Source organism: Onychostoma macrolepis, chromosome 23 (genome assembly GCF_012432095.1).
Source record: "Onychostoma macrolepis isolate SWU-2019 chromosome 23, ASM1243209v1, whole genome shotgun sequence".
NCBI classification, from domain to species: Eukaryota; Metazoa; Chordata; class Actinopteri; order Cypriniformes; family Cyprinidae; genus Onychostoma; species Onychostoma macrolepis.
Genome location: NC_081177.1, coordinates 5,536,308 through 5,561,676, shown reverse-complemented (window position 1 = coordinate 5,561,676; position 25,369 = coordinate 5,536,308). Strand labels below are relative to the sequence as shown.

General features: G+C 33.2%; 1 protein-coding gene across 1 annotated transcript; it reads left to right on the top strand.

Moving 5' to 3' along the window:
- Nucleotides 1–7,535: 7,535 nt before the first annotated feature.
- LOC131532261 (N-acetyltransferase family 8 member 3) lies at nucleotides 7,536–9,698 on the top strand. Its single transcript, XM_058763777.1, has 2 exons — nucleotides 7,536–7,554; nucleotides 8,871–9,698. The coding sequence occupies exons 1-2, from the start codon at nucleotides 7,536–7,538 to the stop codon at nucleotides 9,551–9,553; spliced, it is 702 nt and encodes a 233-aa protein (XP_058619760.1). The 3' UTR covers nucleotides 9,554–9,698.
- Nucleotides 9,699–25,369: the final 15,671 nt, after the last annotated feature.

Genomic DNA, 25,369 nt, shown 5'->3' with positions numbered 1-25,369 from the left:
CTCTGCTAATATGCTAGTTAGTTCAAATTAATTGCACAAATGGCATATAAAGTGAAGTTGGAAAAAGTCTAGCATTGTTTATTTGCAGATTTTGTAACTAATGCAGTAAAAAACAGTATAAATGTCTTATGGTATTTTATCACCAAATATTGGATTCAATCTTTATGTCAATGTGTTTGTTCATTTAGCACAAGTTTTGTATTTTTTTTGGAAACTGATTGGTCTTGATCTGATTTCATGCATCTCACAAAAGGATAATTTGTGAATACTTTTGGCAATATTAAATAAAATATGCCACTAGTGTAATAATGTTTAACCAGGAAGTTTGTTTTTAAATGCTTTTACAAAATGGCACAAAGACACTTGACCAGCCTACAAAAAAAATAAATAATAATAAATAAAATAAAAAATAAAAATTATTTATTATTACCAAATACTGGATTTAATCTGTTTTTTTTTTTTTTTTTTTTCAACTTGTTTTCTGGACTGATTTAAGTGGTTCAGTTAAGCATGGTTCAAGGGTCCAAATGCTTCTGAGAGACATGATAAATACTTTAAGAGAAAAGTTGTTTGGTAGAGTGTCACAAACACTGCATATACTTTTCTGTGAAAAAGACAACAATTTGCATGACTTGTTGAATTATGTTCTTCATTTCATGTTGTCTATCTTTTCAGTTTGTTATCTTAAAATCAGGAAGAGAATTGGCATTTTTAAGTCATGGGATCCCTCGGGAATTTCTTGTGGCTTTTATAATAGCTGTTTGTTTCGATTTATGTGTAAAATAATATCTGTTGTTAACACTGTTCTACAACATGAATTAACCTAACAATTTGCTTAAAAATGAGGTAATTTAGTTCTTTCAGCATTATTTACTTCAACTAACAAATTTCAAAGTTATCTATTTCAGGACAGATATTGTGCAAATAATGAACTAATTTTATAGGAGCCAACTTTCATGTCTTTGCATTGCAGGACAGTCATTATTCAGTAAACAGCAGGTTGCTTTTAATTCTCTCCCAAGATTTCAGTTAGTGCAAAACTCATTAACAACTCAAAATAATTAGCGTTGCGGGGAAGGAAAAAACAAAAAAGGAAAAGAAGCCCCAGAGGAAAAATTAAGCATACAATGTTTTGTTTGTTTTTTCTATTGTGAGACTCTGTATTTTAAGAACTAGGCTTTATTCAAGTGTCAAAAATAGATGAGAGGAAGAGGGAAGATTCACGCGTTGAGTGAACATTTGTGAGTGTATTTTAGTACAGCAGAGATCAACGAAAGTTAGAAACAGACATTTTGTCATCATTTATGTTATTCCAAACCTGTATGACTGACTTTCTCCCACAGAAACGCTGGAATAATGTACGTGTTGCTCTTTCCATGCAATTACCGTTAAGCCTGGAGCTTTCAAGCTTCAAAAAGGATGCAAACGGACCATAAAAGGATCAAAAGTGGCCTATATATGACTATGGAAGCACGTTTCTGCCGTGGAATAAAAATGAAAAAAGGTTATTGTGATTTTTTCCCCCTCAAAATTCTGACTTTTCACCTGACAGTTCTACCTTTTTTAAACTCTGAATTGTGAGGAAAAGTGTCTGAATTGTGAAAAAATTACCATTATTTATTTTTATCCCACAGCAGAAACAAAAGTCAGAACTGCAAGATTTGAACTAATAATTCTGAGAAAAAAAGTTTATATCTCACAATTAAGTGTTTTTTCTTTCTGAAAAGTCAGAATTGCATGATATAAAGTCAAATTTAGTTTTATTTTTAGTACCTTTTACTTCCATACTTACAGTGGGTACGGAAAGTATTCAGACCCCCTTAAATTTTTCACTCTGTGTTATATTGCAGCCATTTGCTAAAAAGTTCTTTTTTTCCCCCCTCATTAATGTACACACAGCACCCCATATTGACAGAAAAACACAGAATTGTTGACATTTTTGCAGATTTATTAAAAAAGAAAAACTGAAATATCACATGGTCCTAAGTATTCAGACGCTTTGCTCAGTATTTAGTAGAAGCACCCTTTTGATCTAATACAGCCATGAGTCTTTTTGGGAAAGATGCAACAAGTTTTTCACACCTGGATTTGGGGATCCTCTGCCATTCCTCCTTGCAGATCCTCTCCAGTTCTGTCAGGTTGGATGGTAAACGTTGGTGGACAGCCATTTTTAGGTCTCTCCAGAGATGCTCAATTGGGTTTAAGTCAGGGCTCTGGCTGGGCCATTCAAGAACAGTCACGGAGTTGTGAAGCCACTCCTTCATTATTTTAGCTGTGTGCTTAGGGTCATTGTCTTGTTGGAAGGTAAACCTTCGCCCAGTCTGAGGTCCTGAGCACTCTGGAGAAGGTTTTCGTCCAGGATATCCCTGTACTTGGCTGCATTCATCTTTCCCTCGATTGCAACCAGTCGTCCTGTCCCTGCAGCTGAAAAACACCCCACAGCATGATGCTGCCACCACCATGCTTCACTGTTGGGACTGTATTGGACAGGTGATGAGCAGTGCCTGGTTTTCTCCACACATACCGCTTAGAATTAAGGCCAAAAAGTTCTATCTTGGTCTCATCAAACCAGATAATCTTATTCAGGTGTTTTTAGCAAACTCCATGCGGGCTTTCATGCGTCTTGCACTGAGGAGAGGCTTCAGTCGGGCCACTCTGCCATAAAGCCCCAACTGGTGGAGGGCTGCAGTGATGGTTGACTTTCTACAACTTTCTCCCATCTCCCGACTGCATCTCTGGAGCTCAGCCACAGTGATCTTTGGGTTCTTCTTTACCTCTCTCACCAAGGCTCTTCTCCCCTGATAGCTCAGTTTGGCCGGACGGCCAGCTGTAGGAAGGGTTCTGGTCGTCCCAAACGTCTTCCATTTAAGGATTATGGAGGCCACTGTGCTCTTAGGAACCTTAAGTGCAGCAGAATTTTTTTTTTTAACCTTGGCCAGATCTGTGCCTTGCCACAATTCTGTCTCTGAGCTCTTCAGGCAGTTCCTTTGACCTCATGATTCTCATTTGCTCTGACATGCACTGTGAGCTGTAAGGTCTTATATAGACAGGTGTGCGGCTTTCCTAATCAAGTCCAATCAGTATAATCAAACACAGCTGGACTCAAATGAAGGTGTAGAACCATCTCAAGGATGATCAGAAGAAATGGACAGCACCTGAGTTAAATATATGAGTGCCACAGCAAAGGGTCTAAATACTTAGGACCATGTGATATTTCAGTTTTTCTTTTTTAATAAATTTGCAAACATGTCAACAATTCTGTGTTTTTCTGTCAATATGGGGTGCTGTGTGTACATTAATGAGGAAAAAAAAATGAACTTAAATGATTTTAGCAAATGGCTGCAATATAACTAAGAGTGAAAAATTTAAGGGGGTCTGAATACTTTCCGTACCCACTGTATGTGCTATTGCATATATGTTGTTTTCTTCTTCTTTTTAATGAAAACCTTATTTGATGAACAGACCGAAATTAAAGTTGCTTTTCTGTGACTGGAACATTACATCTGAATGAATCATTCAAACTGAAAAAGTTTGGGCTCAAAAGAACCATTTGTTCACAAGTTGGACATTTCTGAACTCCTTATAAACTTATGAATGCATCAAGTAGAGCAAATGCAGACGTCAAGATTTCCAGTGAATGAGATTTCTTTGGTCTGTTAAGCTATAATACGTCAACATACAATTTAAGAGCATGAGTCATTTGGTTCATTTTTAAGATAGTGCTTTTTGCTTTTTAGAAGCATTAAATCGCCAGTCCGCTTCCATTGTAAACGGAAAATGTTCCTTTTGTGTTCCAAGAAGAAAGAAAGTCACGAGGGTTTGGAAGGGCTTTGAATGCGAGAAACTTGACTGATTTCTTTTCTCTTTTTTGACCTATTAAAAATCATTTAAGTGTAAAGAACAGAATGAATGTGGGGAGATCCATGTGTTTAGTGAACCCAATGTCATATAAACACTTGACAATGTTAAGATTACGCTTGTTTAGTCGGTTCATATAAATCATTACCACATAATCAGAGGTCGAAATATGGTTACAGCAGCAGTGAGGTTTCAGACTCTGTAAATAACCACAGAGAAAAAAAAAAGAAGAAGAAAGGCACATTTGCAATGTTTTTGTTGAAATTGGTTGTCCTCATAAATATGTCACTGGATTTCTGAACATAAATATATTGGGACATTCAGAAAGCACATGGGTTTGTGAAATGCCGTCAGAGCTTAACAGCAGTTGCTTGTATTTATTCCAGTGAGATTTGAGATCCGAGCACATTTTATGTGCTTATAAATGGAGGTGAAAGGTAACGTTAAATCTTTCAGCACAGGCCCACCGTTCAAGATCTGACGAACAATGGAAACTGGGCTAATATACAGAAGAGATATAAGTGAAAATTAATTTTCTAGTAAATTGCTTCAGCTAAAGATTCAGTATTGTTTGAGGTGAAATCTGCGGGTGCAAACCTTGTTAATGTAGGTAATGTAAGTATAATATTGAGGAGAAAGGGGCTAGTTGTCACACTGAATATTTCTCAGAGCAGGTTCATTTCTGTATAGATATAACTTGAAGTTATATCTATATAACAAAAAACAAACAAAGAAAAAAACAGGTATTGAACAGCTGGATGTTGTCACAGTGGAACATACCATTTAATCTAGGCTTTTCATGCAATAATGTAACACTTAAAAATAAATCAATAAATAAATAGAACTACATTTAGGATTTATGCATTTGAATTGCACTTTAAATTTCCACTTATGAGGCTATATCTCACAAATGCAAAGTTATGTTATTGTGAGATATTAAGTCACAAATTTATGACTATATCTCACAATTATAAAGTTAATTGTTATATTTGTGACTTTATATCTAACAATATGACATTGTATGACTTAAAATATGTGTCATATTTATCAGGTAAGAAGCAGGTTAACTGTTTATTAACTATATGCATATGCATTTGATTTTAGTTAAACACAACTTTCAAAATGCATTTATTAAACTGCTTAGAATCACATTGGGAAAACAATTACATTTATTTATGAGTATAAAAATGGTTAAAATATGGCTAGCCATGGAACAAGCAATATTCAATTAGTTAAAAATGTGTGAGATAAAATTTGGATTTACTGATGATAAACCTGGTTATTGTGTATTTAAAACACGTTCTGATTATTAGTACAGAAATCTTATGTACAGTATGACTGACAATTATGCATCACAATATGTTTATTAGTTTGTTATGGATGGAAATTTTATGCTCAATCCACATACGAAAGTCATAAATGAAGGTCTCAATAATGTTTCGAATGTACAAAAATATCATTCCAAACTAATATGATTTGACTCCAACTCTTATAGTTATTGAGATACAGCCGCTTTGACAACTAGCCCCGGTCTCGCCTGTAATGTAAAACATGCTCTAAACTGGTTACTAAATTTAGGGCATGGGTTGGAAAGCTGTCTGTCCTCTGTAGCATGCAGCGTGATTGAGCGACAAGCAATCGGGTGTAATTTATGGGTCCGTGGCACCTCAGAACGAACGAAAGAATTTCTCATTTAAATCTTACGTAAGGCGCCGAAGGCCCTCGAAGCATCAGAGTGCTTTCTGAGTCATTGTCATTGTCCTTGAAGCCACATCATTCACCAAAATCATTTATTTGGGTCTCTGCTGAACTGGGTACATCTTCATAGTGTGCTGTTTTCAGAAACAGATTTTCATAATTTATGCTTAAAGGGACAGTTCACCTAAAAAAATGAATATTCTTCATGTTGTTCCAAACCTGCGTGCTGTTATTCTTAGGACACACGAAGTAAAATTTAGAAATTGGTTTGAGAGGCTGCAAAACGGACCATATATTTGCACAACAGCCTATGTTTGAGCCCAATGTATTGTGATGTATGATCTTTAACAGCTCGTATTAAATGACACAGTTACACAAATCTGGGCTCTTGCGATTAAAACCCGGGTCACATTTAGAGGGCAAACAGGTTCAGCCCTATAAAGTCAGAGAGATATGCAGCTCCATGTCTGATCCAGCGAGGCATATGAGGACCTCATTACACAGTCAGGCCAAGATTAGAGCTGATTTTATGAAATACTAGCGAGACGCTGAATATGTTGTGTACGTATGTGTGGATATCCACACGTACAAATCAACTACAGGCTTGAAATAGTTTCATTTCTTATTTCTTAAAAATGTTTGCTTATCTCACAATTTAACTCTTTCTTTGAATTCTAGCTTTATATCTCAATAGTTATTTATATCTCAGAATTAGTTATTTGTTATACATATCTCACAATATGACTTTAGAGCTCACAGTTGCAAAGTTATTTCTTATGATTTTGTATCAATTACAAAGTTATTTGTTATATTTTTGGCTTTATGTCTTGCAATTACAAAATTATTTCTTGCATTTATGATTTTATATGACTTTATATTTCACAAGTAGTTATTTGTTAGATTTTTGGCTTTACATTTCACAATATGACTTTATACCTTACAATTGTAAAGTTACTTTTCATATTTGTGGCTTTATATCTCACAATTACAAAATTATTTCTCAAATTTATTATTTTATATCTGGCAATATGACATTATAATTCATAATGTTGTAATTATTGGCTTTATATCTTACAAATTAATTGAATATCTCAATTGCAAAGTTATTTCTCATATTTATGATTTTATATCCCACAATATGACTTTGTAGCTCACAATTGCAAAGTTATTAGTCATATTTGTGGCTTTATATCTCACAATGACAAAATTATTTCTTGTATTTATGATTTTACATCACACAATATGACTTTAGATCTCACAACTACAAAGATATTAATTTTGGCTTTATATTGTCCAATATTACTTTATACTTCACAACTGAAACGTTGTTGGCTTTATATCTTACAATATGACTTTATATCTCATAATTGCAAAGTTATTTCTCGTATTTATGATTTTATATCCCACAATGACTTTTGATCTCACAATTGCAAAGCTATTTGTCATATTTTTGGCTTTATATCTCACAATTACAAAATTATTTCTCACATTTATGATTTTACATCCCGCAATATGACATATTTCACAATTACAAAGTTATTTGTTATAATTTTGACTTTATATCTTACAAAATCATTTTATATTTCATAATTGTAAAGTTATTTCTCATATTTATGATCTTACAATTGTGAAGTTATTAGTCATTTTTGTGGCATAATATCTCACAATTACAAAATTATTGATTATATTTTTGGGTTTATATCTTTTACAAATACTTGTGAATTTTTATGACTTAATTTCAGGTAATTGTGAAAAATTAATTTCAATTCAAAGCTTTTGGAGTTTGAAATCGAATAAATGTTAACAGTTTTCTATGAGTGTTTGGGATAGGTAGTGTATGATTGGTCCTCATTGTGTGTGTGCTGAACATGCTTCATTTCTTTCCTAAGCTGCGCTGTAAACGGTTATTTGTCTGATACCGTGGCTAAAGTTCACAGATTGAGTGAGAAGGTACAGTAAGGCAGCGTTGAGCAGCAGCGATGGAACAGAAACCCAGCTGTAAGTGAACTTTTCCTCTGTCTGAATGTGTTGAGAAAGGTGTCTGAAAGGTGCTAATGTAATTAGCATGCAAGGACTGGAATAGCTTGTGCTTTGGTGAATTATTAAAAATCTTTTTTCAGATTAATTGTGAGTTCAAGGCTGTTGCTTGACTTCATGTATGAATGTCATGTTTCCCAAATGTGAAACATTCTTTTATTACAATGTTTAAAGTTTGTTGATTGATTACAGCTTACAGACATTCAAAAAACAATTATTTTAATTAAACTAATTTATTCCAATTAAGTTTTTCCCCTGGAAAATAAAGTGTGTTTTCGATTAAATCACATATATTACATATTTCACAAAATCACATGTGATTTTACAAACCACAGGTGAGTTATTCACTTATTTGACTGGTTTTGAATGCTTCACCTGTGTAAATTTGAAGCCATATATGCTCTTTTCAGATGATATGTGAAATACATGACCAAACACATTGATTTTGACGTCTATAATTCATGTTTTAATCAGTGTTGTTTTAGTATCATTGTATAGTTTTTGATAATATTTTGAATTAGCATTACATTTATTTTCTGTTTTAGTTTGTGAATTGTTTTTGTGTATTTGTCATTTTATTAGTTTTTATTTGTCTATACATTTTATTAAGTTATAGTTTTTAGTTATTTTAGTTTCATCATTATAGTATTGCATTTTTGCTCATATGTTGAATTAGATTTTATTTTTATATTTTCTTTTTGCATTTGAATTTTTGATAACTTTTGTAATGTTGTGGGATTTTGTCATTTTTATGATTTATGTATAAAGCTTTTGTTAAGTTTTAATTTGTAGTTATTTTTGATTCACTGACATGTTACTGTAGTTTTTGTTACTTGATATATTATAGTTTTTTAACATTTTGAATTAGATTTAACATTTACATTTACATTAACATTTAAAATAACATTTTTGTTTGCACTTTCATTTGATTTTTTTAATTATTTATTTTATGTGTGTTTAGTCATTTGTATTTATATTTGTATTTATTTATTTTTTTGAAAATGCCTGTATAGTTTGCATTGTTTTAATTTTTAGTACATCTACTTAAAGTTATCTACATGAAAACGAGAAATTTTAAGGAGTTTAAGGTTTGTATAATTCTTTTCAGATAATGTTTATTTCAAATAATGAAAATGTTTCCATGGTCTAAGTTTACAATAACAACCCTGGTTTCAATTATAACGATTCTTTGTGTATTGCCTATAAATCCGTATGACTTTCTGCAGACGTTCAGACAGAATCGAGCTAAACCCTGTTTTTTGGTGCCTCTCTTGCAGTGAAGAGCATAATCAGACCCTACAAGCCCACAGATAAATCTGCTATTGTCTCTCTCTTCCGCTTTGGGATTCTGGAGCATGTCTACCCAGCTTTCCTCAAAGCCATGAGTCATCCGGACCACATCGGCGTGACCCTCAGCGTCTCCGTGGCCGGATATGTGCTCGGAGGATCCTCGTACTTCCAGGCCGTGCTCTTCGGAGGAGCCTGGGCTTGTCTGGTTTACTACTGCTGCCACGAGGCTTACGACGGCCACCTCAGGAGGAAGCTAGAGGCGGAAATGGCTGACATTCAGGCCAACTTCTCGGATAAGCAGGCGAATGGTTTCTGGGTGGTGGAGATGGAGGTGAACGGGAAGTCGAAGCTGGCCGGGCTGCTGGCTGTGAAGAGCACAGACGCAGACGACGCACCGTCTCTGGAGGTGTTTCAGTTGGTCGTGTCCTTCAACCAGCGGCGTAAAGGTCTGGGAACACAGCTGGTAGAAACGGCCGTGGAGTTTTGTAAGGAGCAGGGACTTTCTCGAGTGATCGTGGAGATCAGCTCACCGCAAACCGCAGCTATTTCGCTTTTCCGCAAACTCGGCTTTACTGTGACGTCCGTGTGTGTGAACAGCAACACACACGCTAACCATTTGGTATCAAAACTGACCCGGATCAATGTGATACGAATGGAAAAGCATCTTTAAGATGTCATGTTAAAGCCTTGCATCAGAAATGTTTAGATTTGTAACTCATATTCATATTTGACCATCGCTCGGCAATCAAGACTATATTCATGCTCCAAAGACAATCAAAAAGCAATGCACATTTAAATGAAATAGTTATTTGCCTGGTTTCTTCATATTGTCACATGGGGTCTAAACAAATATTCATTATATTAAAAATTGAGTTTATGTATGCAGTATTATTAATATAATAAGTATATTCATATTAATAAATAAAAATGTATATTTATTATTATTATTATTATTATTGATTAATATCTGTTTAATAGCTGATATTATTTCCATAAATATTTTCATAAATATAACATTATATACAAATACTATAACATTTAATATTAATATAATACAAATATTTTTATTTATATATTTCTTTATTAGATCTTTATTTAGGATTAATGGCCATCAATTTTTGGATGGTGTTTACTGTGTATGAATGTATACAGATGTTTTAGCATATATTTATGTATTCAAATCTATCTCAAATATATTTGTATATATATTTAAGATTCGTTTTTTTATGCAGATTTACTATTTACAGTAGCATATCAGAATTTAACATGCTAAATTCTGAATATGTTGCTATAAGCTAAATTTAAAAAATAGCTGCTGTAAATCTGAATATGGATAAAAATGGAAAAACATATTCAAAATACAAACTTTAAGCCTTGCCACAGAAATGTTTAGATTTACAGTATATCTCATATTCATTGACCATCCCTTGATAATCAAGACCACATTCATGCTCCAAAGACAATCAAAAAGCAATGCAAATTTAAATGAAATATTGTTTTTTGCCTGGTTTCTTCATATTGTCGCATGGGATCTCAACAAATGCCACAAACAATAAACAACACAACGTCTCTAGTTTGCTCTCTCGTCCATTAAAATTGTATTATAAATAGAAGCTGAGGTGTAAAAATGTTATATAAACTACTTCTAGCCTTCAGGAAAAGGCTAAATCTCGCTGCTCCAGAGGAATTTGTGCCAGCTGACACATAAGACCATATTTAAATCTGAAAATACCACTGAAATGCAAAACCAGAGAAAGCGGCTTTAGGTTTAACATTCCTGAAGCCACAAAGACATTGTGAGCTTTTTGTGTAGATTAGAATAAAAGGTCTAGTGTTTACAACTCATGTTGTTGGGAATAAAATCCATGTTCAGTCAGATATATACTTCATAACAGCTGTCATGCTACACTAGCTTGTGTAAAATGCAGATTTTCACTTGTTAAACATCAAACATGGTTTAAACCTTGCATATTTCATTTATGAACTGATAATGCAGACTATGCAGCTTGTTTGTGATGAAGAGTAAAAGGAGGACTATTTAAATGTTGAGCAAGCGATCTCATTGGCTGCAGAATCAGCCAATCATCTTGTGCTGTGCAGTAATTAAAAAAAAAAAATTCAGTAAAAATATTTTTTAAGAACAATTTTCACTATTTCACTATTTCACTACAAAATAATTTCATATTGACATATTAATAGAAATCCATATTAATACAAAAAAAGAAAAAGAAAAAGCGAATTAAAGGGATAGTTCACACAAAAAAAATTATATATAGATCAATGATTAAAAAAGCATTTTTTTGGCAAATCCAGGTAGTTTACCAATATAGAAATATGATGGGGTTTTTTTTTTACATTTATGACTGTTATAGCACCAGCTGTGGTCTGATCTCCTTAAAACTGTGCATGCTTGTTTAGAATCACCTGTTGCATGTGCTCACCAGGTTTCGTGAAGTTTCGAGTTTTCCTTTAGGCTTTATAGGATTTTGGGTAAATTTGGACAGGCCCCTTTTCTTAACGACTCCGTTATAGCTTCCCACAGGGTAAATTTCAACATTTTCTTTTTGATAATTACTGACCTAGTGAGTCCAGATAATTTTATTGCAGTGTTTTTTTTTTTCTTTTTCTAGATTGAGCAAAAAAACTAGGACTAGTTCGCAAAAGTAAGTTTTTTACATCTTCTCAATCATTTAACCAACAGTCTGATTGACAGCAGTGGTTCTAGAGGCAAAGTTGTCCAGAATGAGGAGTTCTATCCTATAATACAAATATCGTGCATATGTGCAACAATTGCTTACACCCTTGAAAAATGCAATATCAACCCCAGTGGCCGATTTCTTTCAAATTTCTGTAGGTTTAGGTGTTATGAGCGATTTCGTACTTTTGATCGCTGTAGCACCCCCGTCAGGCCGATTGAGGCGTCTCACACCGCCTTGGTCACTTTGTAGGCGGTGTGAGTACTACCATCCCTCCAAGTTTCAAGACTATACGACTTACGGTTTGGCCTGCACGATCAGTTTTATGTGGAGATCGCTAATCCATGGCCATTCTAACAATTACAATAGTATAGTATGACTGATAAATATATATATATATATATATATATATATATATACATGGTTTAAATTATATTATATTATATTATATTATATTATACACACACACACACACACACACATTTGGATTTATATTTATATATACAGAATTTAATTTGTGTATTCAGATAAATATCCTCATGATATACATCAAAGCATTCTTTCCCAATGGTGTTCTGTGGTCGGCCGAGATGCACACATTACTAGACAGAACACAGACATCAATCACCCACTCAGGTGTTGTCAGACGGTATTAAAGCAGTGTCCAGCCGTCAGTCGTCATCTGAGCCGCTTTCAGACACTCAGAGAGGAATTAGCCTCTATAATGACTCCCATCATTATTATTCACACCATGCATACGGATGGGTTTTTAAATAATTGTCTAAATTGCACATCATGACTCTAATGCATGCATATGCACATATAAGTAAGGGACACGCGTAATGTCAGGATGGATAATGGCATAGTGTTAATGCTGAATAATTGGCAAGCGTCCAGCTGTGTGACTCTGCATTTTGGAGGCATTTACAGCTTGATATAATTCAATTAGTTGATTAGGTTCCTCTATACTCACAGCTAACATGGCACCAAGGTTATTTATAATGGTTACTTGCTGGCCAAAGTCAAAAGGCTGAGTCTGTATCGCTGATTATGATGCTCAAACAAGCCAAGCGGTGTCTAGATAGCATTACAGAGTTTACACTTTCCAGGGAATACACTTACAAATGGCTTGTTTATAGTTGTCTCTGCATATTAGGTTGGAGAAAGTATTCAAACATCAAAAAAATTACACACACATCACCTCTAAATAGAAAGGCCATTTCATATACCGTCATCTTTTAGCAGACATTAAAGCAGCGAGATAAAGGAGGGATGAGAGATGCAAAAAGCACAGTTCTCTTTAATGAACTCACCCTTGGGTTTAAGAGGGAACACAGAAATCATCACACACACACACACACACACACTGCGGAGTGTGAAGCGAGTGCTGAATGCCAATTAATTCTCAAATTCCTTTTCATGTTTAATATGAATTTTAGGGGCAGAAAATGAATATGTATTAAACCAGAGCTGTCAACCGATCAATTGATAATTTTCTACACTTTTATTATTATTATTAATATTAATGTTGTTGTTGTTAAATTAAAACTATTAAATTAATTAAATTAACATTTATTTTATTTCAAGCATTGAAAATGTTTTTTTTTTATGGCTTTAATTTTAGTTTCATTTTCAATTTTAGTTTAATAATAAATATAAATAAATATATATTTTTTATTTTAATTATATATGGATTTAATTTAACAGTAATATTAATCATAATAATTACTATCATTACATGTAAAAAAACACACAAAAAAAACAAACAACACATATATGCGATTCTGCTTCATTTCCCATTTTTTGTATGTGACACAAAGAGGAATTTATTTTTTTTATTTTTATTTTTTTACATCAGTTACAAATATTCGCCATAATACTGTGTGACAGCAGGATATGGATCGCTAGATTTTGTGATTTCACAATAGCAAGATGTCCTCAGTTAGGAAACGGCTTCAAAGACACTGCAGGGTCACCTTAAGGTCACTTTTTGAAAGAAAGTTCAGGTCTGTGACTTTCTTTGAACGTGTTCTCCTCAAAAGCTTGTCAGATCTGAAAATAATAGTTTCAGACAGAATAGGACCCAGACAAACCCAAGCTGGATACTGTGATCAGTGTTCAAAATGAATTAGACTCCACTTTAGCTGTCGTGGTTGAGAAGTAAACTGCAAAATATATTCTGGTTTTATTTCTGAACTTGTGTGACCAGGGACTTTTGTGTTGCTTGTCTTGTTGTGCGTTGGTTAAGCAGTAGGAAAAGCTCTGGAATTGATTCATGCTTGAAGAAAAAAACAACATGAAGAAAAATATCTATTTGACAGGACAGAAACCGGTGACAATTATGTCCCATTAGCACCTGGTATTGATTCAGTGATCCTATAACAAGATCGCTGCTAAATACAGATGTCAACAATTTGATTTTCCTGCCACAAATAATTTTATTACATTTTTCCTTCTTGTTTACTAGTAAAAATGACACGTGAGTGAAAACAAATAATATTGTGGCCATGAATTAAGAATTTGTTCCAATTTGCTCATTTGTTTTGTTTTATTTAAATCATAAAACGATAGAACAAATAAGTACAACGAGGCCACTAAAACAACAGAACAAATTGAGAAAATGTGGCCACAAATAAATAAATCGAGGGAACAAATCAGTGTTTTCTTAGTATCTTACAGATACTAGTTTTTTATTAATACTTTCCATTTTAATTTAAACTTTAGTTAAAGTTTTAGTAATTATGTTATGTGTGTTTTGCCATTTTATGTCAGTTTGGGTTTTAGTTATTATAGTACATCAAGTTAAACTAAATTAAAATAAAAAAAAACTAAATTAAAATGTTTATATTTAATTTCAAGCAACACATTTTTTTAATGGATGTAGGTAACTATAATAACCATCCAACAAATTATGATTTCGTTGCCAACAAGGGCTTGAAAGAAAGAAAGAAAGAAAGAAAGGCTTATACATAGATGCAAATTCCTCACCTTTCAGTGACAACTCACTTTTTTGAGATCAAAATAGGTCACCTATGAGATTTGCTTAGATTCAATGAGAAAGAGTTTTTATTAAAGGAGGGGGGTGTCGTGCAAGGGTACTTGTGATCTTACAAGGGTAAATAAAGAACTGGTTGTTTCAATACGTTTTATATAGTATTTTCTTTACTCTTCAAAAACTATGTCTAAAAAGGCTAATATTTTATATATTTGAGGCCTGAGATGTGGGAATGATGAAGAGAGAGAGGACAAACATTTTCTACCTGGTCTCATGGCATTTACGTACCTGGGTGCACTTTTTAGCGTGACATGAAATACGTACCAATAAGTACATATCACTGCAGTTTCCAAAATAAATGAACACTTTCACACAAATTTACAGAGTTGCGATTAATAAAGCGTAATTTTCGCACAATTACTGGAATAATAGCATGCTATGACTTCAAAACAATATTAATATGCTGGGAGATTTGAAAACTGATGCTTTTGAACGTTAGCATCGCACACATCCAGCTTCATATCTATGGGTTTTCATACGTGATAAGTTTGTTCGGTAGCTCACGGAGTACAGAGACGGACTTAAGAGACGAGAAGCACTGGTTCGAATCATGTGTAACTATGGTTCAACAAAACAGTTCAAATCTGCATAAAAGGAAGTTCAAATAGCACAGTTGCATCAGCTAATATGTTTTTATATCAGTTTTGCATTTGTTAACACTATCGGGTAGGTTTAGGGCTGGATTTGGTGTAGGGCATATTTTCAGAGCATTAACCTTTAACGACAGTCCCCGGATATTTGAATTCTGAACCGTCACAATATGTATCTGAAGCAACGTAATAAAAAAACAGCAATACATACCAATATCTATGTAATAAAAACGTGCCAGGGTTCACATATTGAACCTGTGTTTTAGCGCCACTCAGTGGACATTTCTATTTGAAACTGCGGCGAAACGTGCAGCAAGGTACGTAAAACGATGTCGCACAAAAAGTGCACAGAGGTACTATTTTTATGAGACCAGGTTGAACATTTTGCATTTTAGGTCAGCATTGCCATCTAATCAGCCAATATTCCATTAAATAGCCTGCATAGCACTTCATCTTTTATAACATGAGATTTTGACCAAATATCAAAAAATTCAATCTTGATTTTTGTAAACGTTGCAACAAGATGTTATTTATTTATTTATTTATTTTTTCCCTTTTTTTTTTTTTTTTTGTGAAAAGGTAATAATAATAATAATAAAAATATGTATATATATATATATATATACTGTATAAACCTTAAAGTAACTACAAATGAGCATGTAAAGCAAATTCTGTGTGGAGCATGCTCCCGATCCGTGCAATGTTCTCACCTTTTTCCCCCCTTACCTGTTTGCATCTCTGCGTATGCCGTCTGCAAAATGGCCAGAGACTAGTCTCTAATGTTGATCAGATGATGAGTAAAGAAAAAAAAAGTCCATCATCAGAATCGGATTTGTGGCAGCTTGATTGCATTTGGACAATTAAGCGTTCAATTTATGCTAAGTGAGGCCTCTTTGATGAAGTTTTGACAGACCTCATCAACAAATCACCCCAAATCCAAGACAATCTTCCTCAAGAGCCACCAAGATCTTTTTGCTGCTCAGTATTCACAACAAATGCACTTGTGAAACATGCTATTAGCCAGCCACTCAAATGTTTGGTGATGAGGATGATGACGTGCATTTATTAAAATTGATAAAAACTGCCTTTGTACTGGCTCAAACTAGCAGGTATATCTCTGAACCTGTCAACATGGCCGTCTATTGTCGTTGCTGTCCATAGGAGTGTGTCGTTCTGTCTCTGTCTCTCTCTCTCTTTTTTCTTTTTTTTTTTTTTTTGTCTGTGAAAGAAACACCAAGGGTGGTGTAGCAACCTAAATGCTCACTGAGATGATACAGAGAGACCAGACATAATCAAATTCTCATGAAGAGTCCATAAAAATACAGCAGTGTCCTGTGTTAATATTAAGGAATATTCCATATTGATTTTTAACAGGTGTTTTACCGTATTTTGAATTATGGATTGCATTGTGTAGTGTTTTAGGGTTGAAGGAAAAGTCTGCAACTTGGTATTTTTTTTCTGCCGTTTTTCTACAGATCTTTTTCTTACATATTCATTTTATTAGCAAATACCCCACCACAAAATCAACGTTCCATGTATGATTTAAAACTGGCATCATGTTTTGACGTAGAACAGAAATTGTTAGGAAATATTGCCATCTTTGCAGGAATGTAATATGAAGATTGTACAAAGCAATACTTAACTTTAGCAACATTGTTTAAGTAAAATATGCATCACATGACGTTATTTTTTTGAATACCTCAGTTTTCCCATGCAGTCCACAGCATAATTTATCCAGTTGGGAGAAAATTTTCAAAATGCTTAGTTTTCATTGGACAAAAATGCCGTCTCAGTATGGACAAAAGGCCAAAACATAGAGAAAATGATTAATTTTCAAATTTATCTGGAATAATATGGACACTGACACATCAAAATAATGTTTGGCCAGATATTTTCGGTTGCCAAAATGTTGGTGCATCACTAGTTACATTTATCTGAACTGTCCAGTCAAGTTTATATACTTATACAATGCAGATTGTTTCAAAGCAGCTTCACAGTATTAAACAGGGAAGAAACAAAATCACTGATGCAAACTTCATCACACGAGGCAAATCCAAATTCTACTGTAAAGCAGCTCTAACAAGACAATAGTGTCAAATTTTCAACTTAAAGGCACAGTTCACCCAAAAATGAAAATCCTGTCATCATTTACCCTCTCTCAAATTGTTCCAAACCTGTATGAGATTGTTTCTTCTGTTGAACACAAAAGAAGATATTTTGAATAAATAAAAGTTGCCGGTAGCCATGGACTTCCCCAGTTTTTTGTCCATACTATGGAAGTCAATGGCTACCAACATTCTTCAGAACATCTTCTTTTGTGTTCAACAGAGGAAAGAAACTCGTACAGGTTTAAAACAAGAAGAGGGAGAGGAAATAATGCCAGGATTTTAAGTCAGTGTTGAAATGTAGATGTTTTTTTTAAAAAAGCAACTAACATGTGAACATTGAATGGTGTGAAAGAGAGCTCATTTTACCAAATCTATGCTTCTGGGAAGGAGTGAAAGAGAGATTTAATCTAATTGCACCTTTAATTGTGTGACAATTGTTTATGCTTTTTTTTTTTTTTTTAACTTTGTCACTTCTTCCCTTGACAGTAGTTCTGCACATGAGTGCTAAAAAGACTAAAAACACCCTCCTTTTATTGAATGAATGCCACATAATTAACAATAACCCAGTTAATATTTTTGACATGCCCTTGAGATTAATCCGATTAATGTGTTGAATGGAGGCTTAACCAACATAGCACTAAACATGTGTGAATGCTCTCTTTTCTTAGCTTGAGCCTCCAGAGGTATTCAAATGCAAGAGTCACATTTAAGTAGGGTGCAACTCTGTGCGGTGCTAAAAATAAGCCTTTAACCATCTTGTAAATAGATATTACATTTTAAAATACTCCGAATTAGACCACAGTTACTATTTTATTGATTCAATGACTATATATTATTCAGACAGTGACAGTAAATTATCCCTAATTTATTTATTCTCTGATGTCTATTGGTAGTCAAGAACCACCCAACGCGAAACAGTGATTAAACTGACTTGGAACTACCTGTTTTTGTCATGTAATTTGTAATTAGTAACAGACTACAATTTGTAATGCGAGAATTAAATATTACATTTTAAAATACTCATATCAGACTACAGTTACTTTTTGATTAATTACAGGATAATTAATATTAATAACAGTTATTATTCACACAATAGAAGCAAATTATTCATATTGGTAATGATGTTATAATTGTTTATTATAATTATTGATTCTCTGATGTTGGTTGATGACATCCAGGTAAACAAATCTATATATTTCACAGTTCAAGTGTTTCATTTTGATAGTTTATTTTAAAATATATGTATTTTTTAATTTTTTTAATTTACATTATGATACATTATTAGCTTTTCATCAACTTATGAATCCCCTGCAGTTCCTTTTTTATTATATGTATTATTTTATACATTTTCTATTTTTAGTATAGGTTGTATAGTTCTATAGAACATAAAAATAAGTAAAATAAATAAATAAATAAATAAAAAATAAAATCCTGCTGCTCCTTCCCAGTTTGTTATAAGATTTTATATACATTGTTTCTAGTTTTTTTATATAGTAGATATATTATGAATATGGTACAAAACAACCTTTTTATCCGTGATAAATGAGTTAGGTCAAAAGTAATCTAAAAGTAGTCTGAATACATTACTTAAAACTGATCAATTCCATTACTAACTACAATTTTTTCCATGTAATTTGTAAATAGTAACAGACTACAAGTCGTAAGTTCTTACCCAGCACTGTTAGCCACAGTTCAAGCAAAACGCGATCAACACTCCGACACTGAACTTTCATTTCTGAACACAGTGTGAGTCATTAGGCCCATAAAGAGCGAACAACCTCTCTTTATTCTCTTTGAAAATCCACTTGAAACCAGAGTCACGTAGAGCACGATCTGCCCAGAGAGATGGCGAACACTTCACAGGGCAGGAGGGCTCTTATTTCAGCACGGATGTGCAGCACCTTCAGAGCCGCGGCCGACAGCTGTTGTCATGGTATCGACCCTGGCAGTGCCGCTGAAGTGCTTCCACAAGCAGGCTACTTTCATGAATCTTTACCTCAGCTTGGTGCGTTTGCAGGTTGTGGAGACCCGCGCAAATAAACGCTAGCATGATGGAATCACTTCAGCTTATTTACTGAGCCGAGGCTCAGGGCTTCATGTTTGTCTGGGATCTTATTGACTAGCTGATATGCCACCCGGGGTGATATGGGTTTTGAAGCACAAATTATTATGCTACGGAGGTGCTTAGAGATGTGTAAGAGGAGGATTTTGAATATAGGGCCCTCTAAGAACCACTCATTTAGACACTTCCTCAGTATTTTTGTCTTGTTTTCCAGTACAAATATCTAAACATTCTTAAATCAAGATGCATTTACTTGTGAAGCAAGATTACTTACAATTTTAAGTCTTGCTTTCTGAAAAATTGATCAAAATTAAGTGACTTTATCCTTATAACAAGAAAAAAAAAATTATAATAATCTGCAAGTGGGGTCAGAAAAATGAATTCAATTTGAAGAGGAAACGTTTATTTTTGACCACACTGGCAGCTATTGTCACTTTTGATGAATTTTTCAGAAAACAAGACTTGTTATCTAGTGTTGTTTTGCTTCTCAAGTAAATGTATCTTGATTTAAGAATGTTTATGTATTTGTACTGGAAAGCAAGATACAAATACTGAGGAAGAAAATCATTATTTTTGATAAATACTTCCAGTATAATCTGGCAAAAGCTGCCCACTTAGGCAGGACAAGATTGTCTGTTTAACATGTAAAGTGACTGCAAGTAAGTAAGTACACAAGTTATTTATTTATTAATTTTATTTTATTTTATTTATCTGCTGTTTATCTGAATTTTACGGAAGCTTGTTTCTGCTTGTTTCTATTACAGAAATAAATAAATAAAACAAAAGAGGTAATTGCATTTTTTTTTTTTCACAAAGACAAAACTGACTTTCTGAGTTTATATCTGAAAAATTAAAAAATCAAATTTCTAAATAAAATCAGAATTGTGTAAGAAATAGAATTGTGAGAGAAACAGAATTGTGGAAAAAGTCAGAATTGTAAGAAATAAAATCAGAATTTTGAGAAATTAAATCTGAATTGTGAGAAATTAAATTACCAATTATAAAATATAAATTCAGAATTGTGAGATAAATGCAGAATTCTGACAAAATGTATACCTCAGTTTAGATTTTTTCCCCCCTTAGAATTATGTTTATAAATCGCACTTCTGAATTGCAAGATAAGAAGTCCAAAGTAACTTTATTTTCCTTATCTGTATCTGTGCACAGTTAGGTGCTCTATTTGATAATATTATGCAAAGCAACTTGAAAAAAAAAAAGAGCCTAAAAATTCAAACAGATTTTTTTTTTTCTTCTGAAAAGACTGAGCTTTACCTCAGGCTAAATTGTGTCTTCAAGGGTTGCACTATTTCCCAGATGTGCAAATCTGTCTGTGCATGGCTCATAACTACTGAATATGCTAAATACAGTGGTATTTATTATGAAATTAGTATAATATCTGATAGCTGTCACCTTGGTTATATGGCTTTGTGCGTTCTTATGGAGGCAGAAAAACATTTTGTCGACAGCAGCCCACAAACTCATGATCTCCAGCTGCTGTCTGCATGAATTGCCGTGTTCTACATGCATCTCAAAGAAGTCATGCAATGCCACTGAATCAGTCTATTATATAACTCTTTAATGAAGGCTCAAAGTCAACATGAAATCAGAACTGATTCTATGTACTTTCTTAATGCATGCTCCTGGTCTCATTGTGAATGATTCATTGGTGCATGCTAATTCAAATTAAAAATGGTTATCTTTATAATCTTTCATCAAAACACCTTGCCAACTTTCTTTCTCAGCTTGCATCACTAATCCTTTTACATTTCAGCCCCTTCTCGCCAACCACCTCCATCCGTTCTGTTTAGAGGTGGGTGGATTGTAATATTGTGAAATATTATTATCATTTAAACAAGCTGTTTTCTATTTGAATATATTTTAAAATGTAATTTATTCCTGTGATCAAAGCTGAATTTTAAGCAACATTACTCCAGTCTTTAGTTTCATATGATCCTTCAGAAATCATTTGTATATGCTGATTTGCTGCTCAAGAAACATATTACAACTTATTATTATCAATGATGACAACAGTTGTGCTGCCTAATATTTTTGTGGAAATTATATATTTGATACATTTTAGCGTGATAAATATATTTTCAGGGTTCTTTGAACAGAAAGTTCCAAAGAACAGCATTTATTATAGAAATCTTTTGTAACTTTATAATGGCTTTACTGTCACTTTTAATCAATTTAACACACCCTTGCTGAATAAAAATATTAATTTCTTTAAAAAGAAAATTTTAGCGTCTCCAAATTGTTCTAAACATTATACTGATACTCCAATACTTAACATGTAGTAAGAGGATTGATCTACATATAGAAAAAAAAAAATGATCATAAACATTTTTGATATTTCACAAACAAGCTAAATGTGATAAAATTATAATTTTAGCAACCTAGGTTTTTTATAATGATGTTATTTATGTTATATAATTGTTGGAAACAAAAGGATAATCAAAGTGAGTCTGAGTCAGAGTTATAGTTAACTAAAACTTAAATTTAAATTAAATTAAACATTAAAAAAAAGAAAAAAGAAAAGAAAAAAAAAAACATTTTATATATATATATATATATATATATATATATATATATATATAATTTTCGGTAAATGGTTGTTGTTGTTGTTGTTGTTGTTTTTCACCCAGCTAGTTTCCAAGGCAGTATTTATCATTTTAACTTGATGTACTAAAATAACTACTGAAATAAAATTAATAAATAACACATTTAATAAATATTTATTCTTTTTTATGACAAACAACACAATTATTAAATCTTAAAATAGCATTACAATGAAAATGGAAAATATAAAAAAAATAAAAATAAATAAAAATAAAAACTGCCACAGTATTTAAATGATAAAAAAAAAAAAAAAAAACACTGGTCTTGCATTTTAGCTCTACTGAAATAGTACTACTGAAAAAAGTAATAATGTTGGGATTGGATTGAAAAAAAAAAGTAAGTGGCTTTGCCAATTCCTAATTCTGTTATGTAAATTTTATGTCCATTTTTTGTGGTCCAATCAGTTTGGTTTAAATAAAGTCCTGCCTTTTATTATAATTTCAAAACCACTCAATTACAGAAGTTAAATGGGTTGCCGAACAACATTTCATGTTGACTTGGACACGTTATATTTAAAAGCATCTTTCATCTCATCTTCACATGTGCTATAGACCTGTTTTCTTCAGTGCGACAGTCTGTGACAGAGTGAGGGATGGAGAGACAGTTTAGCATGCAGCGCGTTCACCGGCGGCGGCGGCGTCCACACGGCGTGACAAGCTATGATTTCTGAAAGTGAAATGAAAAGCTCATTTGCCCAGGCAGCAAAAAGTGCCTCAGCGTAGGTGATCTAAGCCTCAGTATATTATTAGTGGTTCCTCTTTCTCGCTCTCAACCTTCTTCACCTACGCAGCTCCGGGTCTCTGCAGGGACCTGCTGCTGGAAGCAGAGCTGATTGTATTGAGAGCTTTGGAGGGCAAAAACTAGCCTAGCATGGGAAAAACCGTCTCAAACCGCTTGGTTGCTTGTGTAAGGGTCATTCCCAAGCACCCAGCTAGATTAACCTCGTCCAGCTCTCAGAATGTAAGTACATGGAAATGAGAAGTAAATACAGACTGATATGGAGCTTGGCTTCTCAAGGCATATCAATGCAGCATTTTATTTTGATAAAAACTCTTTTCACGAGAGCGAGAATCTTAAAACAAAACATGTCCAGGTCACATTTCACCCTCAGATTTTCTTGCACTATGACATTATTTTAATTCACAAAACAATTCCCAAAAAACACATTCCCAAATAACCTGTTATGTTTCTAAATTTTTATTTTTTTTTATTTTTTATTTTTTTGTAATTCCTATTATTCTTAATAATGATTCTCATTATATTCTCACTTACAACCAGAAAAAATAAGCATTACAACAAATACTACCATATATACAGTATATATATTTTTTACAATTAAAATAATACAATATATTTACACAGTAACAGGGTTATTATAGTTAACTAAAATCAAATCAAACTAAAAATAAATGTTATTTGAAATAAATTCACCTAGTTTTCCAAGCTTTGAATTTAGTTTAACCTCACATACAAAAATAACTAAAACTAAAATTTAAAAATCAACATATATTAACATATATTTAGAAAAAAAATAAAAAACTACTGACTGCACATCAAATAATTCGAAATTTGTCATTTTTCATTTAAACTGCACATAAAATAATTTTTTTTTTGTTTAATATAATTTGTAATGTACTTATATATTTATTTAATTTATATTTATATACAATTTATAATTTATTTAATTTAATTTTTATTTATTATTAATTTTCTATTTTTAGTTTTAGTTTTTTATTATTATTTTTATTTTATGATGAAATATGAACAGTTTTCATGTCATTCACACAATACTTACTGCCTCATCTTGAAAACAGCTTGACATTTTATAACACAGATGCAGAAACATTTAAAGTCAATGTCTAGAAGTCAAGAACGCGCCTAGTGTATTTTAGCAAATGCATTGTGAAAAATGGAACGAGGATGTTTTTCACACCACATGGTCATTAATTTACATTAGTCTGCAGCAGAAAACCTGCACAGGTTGTGTTTTTCCCATTGATGTCGAATAAAAATGCATCTTCAGGTCTGTTAACACCTGTTCCAAAATCACAGATGCACGACGCCATGCCAAGCTGCAATTTGTCTCTGTTTGGCCCAAAAACACGAAAGCATACAGCAGTCTTGGACATCTGCTTGCCAAGGCTGAAAATTCAGACAATGTACAGAATCATTAAATCCACAATGCTCTATTCTCAGACGCCTGACGCATTCCCAGGAGGAATATACTTGACACGTGTTGGGTAAGCTATTTCTCATATTTATTTCTCAGATTAATATTAGGGCTGTCAAAGTTAACACATGAATGTTTCACCCGATTACATTTGTTTAACACTTGACTGCTTAGAATAACTTGGAAAATATTCCTATTAAGAAATGTGTGATACTTGAAGGTGGATTTGCAACTAGGAAACTTGATTTCAGTGATAGACAGACACATTCAGAAAGGAAATTCAGCAAGTTTTGAGATTAATTGTAATACATTTTTTAAATCTACTGATCCCCTCCAATGATATTCATTGCCATACTTAACATGCACTGTAATTCACATAATATATAATACTTGCAAATCTGTGTGGAAAATGCTGACAGCATGCTCTTCAGATGCCTGTTGTAATATATTCCATCACTTGTCACTCTTATGGCATATTTGAAGAGGATTTGACACTGACCTTGGCAGCCGTTATTTTGGGATCAGTGAGTCAGCGGTTCTCTGATGTAATGACAGCGTACTGAACCTCGATTCATTTGCAAAGATGAAAATATCTGGACTTACACAAAGAATGGAAGTAAGACTGTTCACTCATGGGGCTCTCAAGATTTCCAAAGGTGAAACGATCTTATGTTATTTGAGGGAAAAGAGTGGGTTCTTTCTGGTAAAATGGCACGGAGAGCATGTGAAAAGCCTCTAATGGTTCATAATGGAGTTTAATGGGGCATGTGGACTTAAAGGAATAGTTCAGACAAAAATTTTAATTTGTTGAAATTGTACTCAGCCTCAGGCCATCCAAGATATAGATGAGTTTGTTTCATCATCAGATTTGGAGAAATGTAGCATTACATCACTTGCTCACCAATGGACCCTCTGCAGTGAATGGGTGCCATCAGAATAAGAGTCCAAACAGCTGATAAAAACATCACAATAATCCACAAGTAATCCACACCCCTCCAGTCCATCAATTAACGTCTTGTGAAGTGAAAAGCTGTGTGTTTGTAAGAAAAAATCCATCATCAAGACATTCAAACCACTGTGTCCAGCTAAACTGCAAGTCCTCTATCCATAATATTGCTTTATTCAGTGAAAAAGATGTTTAGTCTGAATCAGGAGAGAAATATGCACAGATCAAGCACCGTTTACA